The sequence below is a fragment of the Ceratotherium simum genome, chromosome 8 (genome assembly GCF_057802395.1).
Source record: "Ceratotherium simum simum isolate JZ-2026a chromosome 8, ASM5780239v1, whole genome shotgun sequence".
Taxonomy (NCBI): domain Eukaryota; kingdom Metazoa; phylum Chordata; class Mammalia; order Perissodactyla; family Rhinocerotidae; genus Ceratotherium; species Ceratotherium simum.
In genome coordinates this window covers 663,240-671,489 of record NC_141907.1, presented here as the reverse complement: position 1 = coordinate 671,489, position 8,250 = coordinate 663,240, and the positions used below count along the sequence as shown (strand labels likewise).

The window sequence follows — 8,250 nt, the reverse complement described above, 5'->3', positions numbered from 1 at the left end:
AGCTACGTGTGCAAATGCACGTGCCTGTGCAGGGCAAGTGCATGCGCGGGGCAAGTGCGTGTGCATGTGTGTGAACCGGGCAGGTACGTGTGCAGCTGTGTGTGCAGGGCAGGTGCGTGTGCTGCTGTGCGCGCGCGTGTACAGGCCAGGGGAGAGCCCCGTGGCCCCGGCGGGGCGGGCGGGCCCGGCCTGCAGCCGCCCGCCCGCGTGGTGCAGCGCGGCGCCCGCGCCTGGAACCAGGAGGCTGCTGGGCCGGAAGCCCCGCCCGCGCGCGCGCCCCTGTCCCCGCCCGCCCGGTGGAGCGGCTGCTGGCGCGGCGCGGCGCGGCTCGGCACGGCGGCGCACGGGCGCAGGCGAGCGGGCGGAGCAGCGGACGGCGCCCAGGCCGCCCCACGCGCCGGGCTCGCGGCGGAGCGCGCCGGACTGGTCGGGGCCCGCGGCCGCCCGCGCCTTTCAATGGGCAGCTCGCACTTGCTCAACAAGGGCCTGCCGCTCGGTAAGGCCGCGCGCGCGCACTTCCGGCCGCGGGCGGGGCGGGGCGGAGCCGGGGCGGGGCGGGCGCGCGGGCCGCCGGCTTTGTGTGCGAGTGCGCGTGCGCGCCGGCGTGCGCGCGCCGCCGGCCGGGGGCGGGGCGGGGCCGGGGCCGGGGCGGGGCCGCGGGAGTGCCGTGCGCGTGCGCGAGCTGCTGCGTGCGAGTGAGCGTGCGCCGGCGCCGCCGTCACGCCCGCCCCGCCCCCCCCGCCGCCCGCGCAGGTGACACAAAGGGGCGCCGGTCACCCGACCCTGCTGACCCCCGCCCCGGGGATCCCGCCTCTTAAGACCCCCAGTGTCCGCCCCGCTGGGACCCCGACCTCTCGGACCCATAGCCCCTCCCGGACCCCAGACTCTCAGACCCCCGGCCCCTGACCCCTGACTCCTGGACCCCCGAACCCCCGGAGCTGCGGACCCCAGTCCCTCGGACCCACAGCTCCTCCCAGCCTCTGATCCTTGACCCTCGGACCCCGGCATCCCACCCCGCCAGGACTCCGGAATCCCGGGTCTCGGCCGCCGCACTAGGTCACCTCCCTGTTCCCAGTGTCCCGTTACACACTCCCGGGTACACTGCCGACCTGGCTCTGAGAGAAAGGACAGGATGCCGTGTCTCCTGGGCACGGTAACGTCCTGCCGGCGAGGACTGCAGGGCCAGTCATCTCCCTGCCCCACGGGAGCCCGCCGGGCCCTTCCCTCCCGGGTCCCCCCTCCCAGCGCCGGGTGATGCTGGGCCGCTCGGGCGGGGGCGGGGGGAGCAGCGGTGGGGCCGGGGGACGGAGGTTTTCCCTGAGGAGCGGGCAGGGTGGGCGCTGCTCCACCACTGGGATTTATTCAGGCTGTTTTATTGGCGCTTGTTCTTATCACAGGCTTTGTACTGGTATTTGAGGTTTTCATCCATTTTTTTAAAATGTATAAAATTACAACGTTCAGCTTGTGGGGGGCGCCCTTCCCTCACTGGCTGGATGTCCTGGGCTCAGCCGTGCAGCTAGGGGTCTGCCTGGACTAGGCAGGTGGAGGTTGGGGGGGGCGGGTCTCCCCTGTCTAGGCAGGTGGAGGTGGGGGAGGTCTGCCAGGTGGGGTGGGGTCTGCCCGGACTACGCAGGTGGTGGTGGGGGTCTGCCCCATCTAGGCAGGTGGAGCAGGGCCTGGGACAGCCACCCACACCGTTGAACTCAGCAAACCCTGTGCTGCGCTCCCTTCTCTGAGCCAGTCTGTTTCCTCAATAATTCAAGAGGTCTGGACCCAATTCTGTTTGTCTCAAGGCACGGGTTTGTCCCCTTCATGTTTTGAAAGATATCAGAACAAGGACCCTCACGGGCACTCTAAGCAGCACTGGGGACTAGCCTGTCTCCCCACTGGGGCCCTGAACCTGGACTGGCGGGGGCAGGCTGGGTTGGGGACACCCTTGGGTGGGTGTTGGTTAGATCGCCGGTTGGAAGACGCCTGCCACGGTGTAAGCTCCTTGGCAGAGCCCAACTCTCGGTGGCCATCTTGCACATTTTGCAGTTCCCGGTCAACATCCAGCCGCGTGGGCCTCCTCCTGGGAGGGGCTGTTCCGGGGTCCGGTGGGGAGGGGCCATGCGGTCTGTCTGTCCTGTGGCAGCCTGGCTGGCTGAGGGCCCTCAGCTTCCTCCTCCCGCCCCTCCCCCAGCGCAGAGTTGCCTGTGGGAGGAGGAGCTGTAGCCGCACCTGAAGTTGGTGGCTAGAGCTTTCTCTGGCTGGGTCCCCAGCCTGGCCCCCTGCCCGCCTGCTGAGAAACGAGGGTGCCGCCCCGGGCATGCCCAGGAGGACAACTTTTAAGCTGGCGGTGTGTTGGAGAAGCCAGAACCTGGCCAGGGCCAGACCCTTTAATGCTGATCTTCTCTGAGACTGGTTGGGGCGGGGAGAAGTGGAGCCGGATGGCTTTTTTTCTGGGTACCCTGAACTGAGCAGTCACGGAGGTGAACCCCTCGCCTGCTCCTGCTTTTCTAGGCGGCTGCAAAGTCAGGTTTCTGTGGGGCCGAGAGTGGGGACCAGGCCGTCTGTGTGCGGAACCTTTCCTCTCCTCCTCAGGACCCACCGTGCTCTTCATCTTACAGATGAAGAGCAGCTTCGTCTGTATAAGACGTACAGAGGAGCCCTCAGCAGAAAGCTGGCCCCAGCAGCATGGGCACTGAGGGTGCCTGCAGCTAGTGCAGAGCCGCCCGTGGGAGTCAGTGCAGCCCCTGCACTCTTGTGTGGGGCGGCATCCCCGATCTCCGTAGAGGAGTGACCACAGCCGGCCAGAGCACAGACCTGAGCCCGTTCCCAGGGGAATCCCAGCGGGTGATCTTGGGCTCCTCGTGTGGCTTCTCCATGCATGTCTGAGGTGGGGATGGCATCATGAAGTGATATGGGATCACAGGAGTGAGCATGTGCCAAGTGTTGGCAGGGCCAGGGACATAGGGTGGGGGACAGGGACAGGGTTGGGGGACAGGGCAGGGGCTAGAGCTGGGGGCTGGGGCAGTGCTGGGGGACAGGAACAGGGCTGGGGCAGGGAGAGGACAGACTGGAGCAGGGCCAGGGACAGAGCCAGGGGCTGGGGCAGTGCCCGCCCTCGTAGCTGCCGTGTGTGCTCACCGTCATTGCCCTCATTGTTCTGGATTTCAGCCTGGCCACGTGTGCGGTCTGGGAGTTGCGTTCCCTATGCTCTAGAACTTGGGCATTGTTGAGGCTGGCCATGTGGGTCCTACTGGACCTCATCGTGGGGGGCCTCTGTCTGTCACCGGGTTTGGTCTGTCCCTGCTCATTCCATCTCCTGTGGCGCCTACAGCGTGTTCCTCTGGCCCGTGGTGCCTTGCTCTGGGGCCGCACTTCCTGCAGGGAGAGTCCGTTCTGCCCCATCAGCTCTCCCAGCTCCTTCTTAGTCGGGCTTCATCGCCATCCTTGAGTGCATGCTTTGGTTGGGGCATCTCTGCGAGGTTTTGTGAGGGACATGCACTTGGGGCTGCGTAGGTCCCTGCTGTGTGCACACATGGCCCCCTGTTCTGCCCACCCCTCCCGGTCCTCCCTGGGGGTGTTTGTGCAATTTCAGCCTGTTCAGCCGTATGGGGTGGCTCTCCCCCTCTCTCTAATTCTGAGAAACAGGCTCGGGGCTGGGATGCTGGATCCCAGCTGCTTGACTTTCCTCGCTCCTGGCTGTGTTGAAGTTTCCCTTCTGGCCTCTTCTCTTCAGCCTCAGGACACACGGGGAGGGAGGGCTGGGGGCGCAGGGCTCGAGGCTGGGGCTGGTCTTGCCTATCCCACTGAGGTCCTGGTACGGGTCCCGTGGCAGGGCCAGTTCTGGGAGGTGGAACACCCCTTGTGCACGTTTGTATGGGAGGTTTGATTGGTGAGCTGTCACATAGTAGGAGGTTTGTAAATGTTTGCCGGACGAACCCAGGGCAGAGAGGAGAAGGGCTCTCAGGGTTGAGAGGTGGCTCTGGTCTGGCCTCCCCACCAGCCTGGTGGCGGGCAACGCTTGGTGGGGGCTTCCTTTGGGCCACAGGGTGCTGGGCCTGTCATGGGGCTTTCCTCTGCCCTTGGAGCTTCCTGCGTCAGCGCCCTTGGGGTGTTGCCCACTCAGAGTAGCCTGGAGCAGGCTTGTTGGTGCTGCGAAGCCTTCTGCTGGCAGCACGTGCTGTTGCCGGGAACCCCTTCCCTGCAGATCCCATGCCCGCCCATGGCTCCTGGGTGTGGAAGGCCAAGTGGAAGGCCAAGCCAAAGACGTTTGTTTGCTTCGTGAAGCTTTTCATCCTATGGCAACTCTCCCAGAAGGCTCACACTTTTTCTGTGCTGGTGGCACGAAGCAGGACTCCATCCAGGCTGTGTCCTGGCCCTCACTTGTGGGGAGGCCTGGCTCAAAGCCCCGCGTGCCCGCGTCCAGCCCCGGCACCGCCATCCGCACAGGTTGGGGGCGACCCACGCCGCACTTCACTCTGCTCCCCCACGGGACTTCACAGTCCACATCGCGGACCGCCTCCTCCAGAAGCTCAGCTGCAGACCCGCCCACAGGCTGCGCACTGTGGGGCCCTCACATGTCTGTCCAGACGAGTCCCGGGGTCTCCTGCGAGGAAACGCCCTTTTCCTCCAGAGCCAGAGGTCTCACGGGCCTGGCGTCCCACCAGGCGTCACGTGGAGGCTCTTAGTGTGTTTGAGTTGTTAACACAGCGTCACCGTCAGGGAGGTGGTCCCTTGTGTCCCCCGTCAGCCCTGGAGCCTGGCTGCAGCCCAGGGCCAGGATGGCTACGTCGGTGCCAGGGTGGGAGCTCTGCGCTCAGCTGTGGAGGAGGGTGACAGCCCGGTGGGCCTAGAACCTGGGATGGTTCAGAAGAAATCCCAGCCGGTCCAGCTAGGGGGTGGGGCAGGGGTCAGGCCGCAGCCTGAAGGGAGCCCTTTCTGGAACTTCTCTAGCTGTGAACGGAGGTCTGTCGGGAGGCGGGCTTGGTGCCCACGGTGCTCTCGTTGGCCACCTCATCCAGTGGGCTCGCTGTGAACTCCGAGGTCTTGGTGAGTCCTGGTTTCCGTGTCCTGCAGCAGCTGTGAAGCGTCTCACCTGGAAGGGCGGGGAGGTGACACTCCGGAAACCACCCGTCGCATTCGGTGAACCAGCGTTCTTTCGATGAAGATAAAGTTCTCGTTTCTAGGGTTCTGGAGTATCACAGAGTTGTCAGGATACGTGCACCCGCACACATGTGCACACGTGAAGACACGTGGACTAGGTGAACACGCGTGGGGAAAATCTTGGTGACGAGTCTGTCCTTCACGATGGTCTTTACTAAGCATGTGCCGTGGGTAAGGCCTTCCTGGTTTACCGTGAGTTGAGAGGACAGCGCAGCGCATGTGAGGCTGACCCTGGCTGGCCAGTCCTGCAGGAGGTTTTACGTGGCCCTGTGCCCCTGCCCCATGTTGCCTGAGGGCGTGCCCTGGCCTCTGCTCGGCTCAGTTCCTGCCTGCAGTAGGCAGCTGTGCTCTCAAGGCGTGCTTGGCACTTTGCCCAGCCAGACCCTGCCCCAGGCAGCGTGGCCATGCCCCGGTCCTCAGGGCCTCCAGACAGGGTCAGCCAGAGCCATGCCTCACTGCTGCCCGGAGAAGGCTGCTTGGTTACTGCTGGCTTTTTGACCAGAATGATGCGCCAGGAGGGAGCTGGGGTAAGGGTCAGCCAGGGGAGGTGGCTTTCAGGAGGGAGCCCGGGGTGAGGGCCAGCCAGTGACAGGCAGGGAGGTGGCTTTCAGGAGGGAGCCCGGGGTGAGGGCCAGCCAGTGACAGGCAGGGAGGTGGCTTTCAGGAGGGCGTGACTGATGGCGTTAAGCCGAAGATCGAAGAGCGAGAAGCCGCTAGCAGCGTGCAGCCTGTTCTGGCTGAGGGTCTAGCTTGACGGAGGGAAAAGGACAGGCGGGCAGCGGCTGGGGTTGCCAGCTGCACTAAGGAGTTGGCATTTCACTCTGAGGGCGGGGCAGGCACGGAGGGTCTCAGGAGTGGGGGTCTCTGGGCTTTGCTTCTAAAGCTTCTGGCTGCGGTGGGAGGGGCCGGGGGATGAGGCGGCTGCAGTGTCCTGGTGGAGGCTGTGGTGGAGTGAGGGGAGCACTTAGGACCAGGGAGACTGGCTGGTGGACTGGCTGTCGGGGTGCGAGTTTGGGCCGGAGCAGGGGGGGCCAGGCCGGTCACTGCAGCTAGAGAGGAAGCAGGGCTGCTGTGGGGGTGTGTTCGGGGTGTACTGAGCTTGAGATGCTCTTCAGAGCTGCAGGAGGAGGCGTGGGCTGTCTGGGGAACGCTGATCCTGTGTCCCAGGCGTGGTGTCGCCCGGGCAGGGTTCTTGGGACCCCTGGGGCTTCCTGCACACACTGGTGCCGGGGAGCTGGTGTGATTGGTTTGAGGGGGCTCAGCGCCTCAGGTGACCCCAGAGTGTGCCAGCTGCAAACCCTGGTCCCTCCCAAGAGTCACACAGTGGGATCGGTGGCGAGGAGTGGGCAGGGCAGGACGACGAGCACTCAGCGGCATGGAGCTCTCCAGACACCAGCGCGAGGCCGCCCCCCATCGTCCGTGGTCCCCTTCCCCGCCCCATTTTCTTTAAACTGTTTTGGGGCAGTTTTAGACTCACAGGAAGATTACGAAGGTGGTACAGAGAGCGTCCGGTCCCCCGCACGCAGCTCCCCTGTTGCTGGCGTTGCCACTGAATCCCGACCGTCCCTTCCTGTCCTGCACCCCTGCCCACTCAAGTGGTGCTGCGCCATGAGCACATAGCACCACAGCACGCCTCACCGTCCCTCCGTCCTGGAGTTCTGTATGGACGGTCGTGGCGGCTGTCTGCGTGGGCTCCTCACATGCCCTTCTGCTGGGCCGAGCTGGGGCAGCGGCTGGCAGTGGCGTCTGCTTCGGCTCAGAGTCTTCCGCCGCCACCCCCCTCCCAGCATCTGCCCGCCCTGCTGGCCACTGCGTTTCCCACCACCTTACCGAGTTGCTAGGACGCGGTGTGCACACCTGGTTGTGAGGCTCCGTGTGGTCGTGAGGCTCAGTGTCGCCGCCGTCCTGTCCCCCGAGGTGGGCACCCGGCCTCCCACAGCCACCGCCTCCAATAGCACGTCTAGTCATGGGTGAGATGGGAATAAAGCAGGCGTGTGTGTCAGAGTTCACTCGCTCCCCGTGTGCCGGCTGAGCACCATGGCCGCTGTGTGCCGGGCATCCGCTAGGTGCTAAGCTGGGCACCCGCCGAAGCCCCAGTCCTGGCAGAGCTGACGTTCTAACCAGGGTCTCCAACTAAACCAGGTCAAACGTCGGTCCCCGAGTGGAACACCAGAGTAGGGCAGGAGGTGACCAGGGAGGCCCAGGGGGTGGGGGCAAGGCTGGGAGGAGGCGAGGCCTCTTCGCTAGAGGAGAAGAGAAGGGAGCCTGGGAGTGTCAAGTGTGGGAAAGTGCTGGGATAGAATACCATGGCAGGTGCAGCCTGGAGCAGGCAGCCGACTGCCCTGCCCGCTTGGTGACCAGGTGTGGGGGAAGTGGGATGGGCGAGGGAGGAGCTCGGGATTGTCGTGAACTGGTGGGAGGGCTATGGGGCAGGCCAAGGGGCCCCATCAGGACTGCAGTGGCCCGTCCTGCATGCTCAGAGCCCCGGGTCTGGGCTGACCAGGGGCGGGCCTCTAGATACCTGAAAACCTTGGGCCAGCCTACTGCGAATGTGAGACGACCTGTTTGAGCTCCCCTGCTCGCTCTTGCTGCTGAGGGGACCGAGTCACTGCCCTGCCAGGTGTCCCCGGGTGCTGGCCACCACTTGCCAGGATGGACCCCTCACCAGGGTCACCAAGGGTGCTGGGGCCGTCCCTGTAGTGTCTTGTTCCTAGAATTTGTTTGCAAGGCAATAGCCCTGCGTCCAGCCTGCCACCCTCACAGACCTGGGAAGGGGGCAGGGTGGGCACGTCTGGAATCCTGGGGGGACTCTGGCCAAGACCCCATCCCAGCCATGACCCCAACGCTGAGCCCTTGCCTCTGATGCTCGCCCCCCCACCCCCAGCCCAGCCCCAGGCCCTGCCCCCAGCCAGCTGCGCTCTGGGGATTGGGTGGCGGGTGCCGAGGCTCCAAGTGGGCGCAGACCTTGCTCCCACAAGACAAACCCTGGGCGGGTACAAGAGCTACTGCTGGTCACGGGCCAGCGACTCTCGGGAGACTTGTGTCGGCCACTGCCAGTTGGAGGGGGTGGGCGGTGCAGGCACCAGGAGGACATGGAGT

The 8,250-nt window shown here is 65.1% G+C and overlaps 1 protein-coding gene across 4 annotated transcripts in view; it reads left to right on the top strand.

The window, feature by feature from the left end:
• Positions 1–328: 328 nt before the first annotated feature.
• The window catches only part of CTBP1 (C-terminal binding protein 1), a 29,516-nt gene continuing 21,594 nt past the window's right edge, over positions 329–8,250 (top strand). The window contains exon 1 of one of the 4 annotated variants that reach the window (XM_087434776.1): positions 329–496. Coding sequence is in view for 2 of the 4 variants with exons in the window: in XM_087434775.1 (XP_087290901.1) it covers positions 457–496 (40 nt within the window). In the remaining 2 variants the exon portion in view is untranslated. Of the gene's footprint in view, positions 497–872; positions 1,154–8,250 lie in introns of those variants that run through there. The other 3 variants (XM_087434775.1, XM_087434774.1, XM_014788809.2) reach the window with 3 other exon arrangements.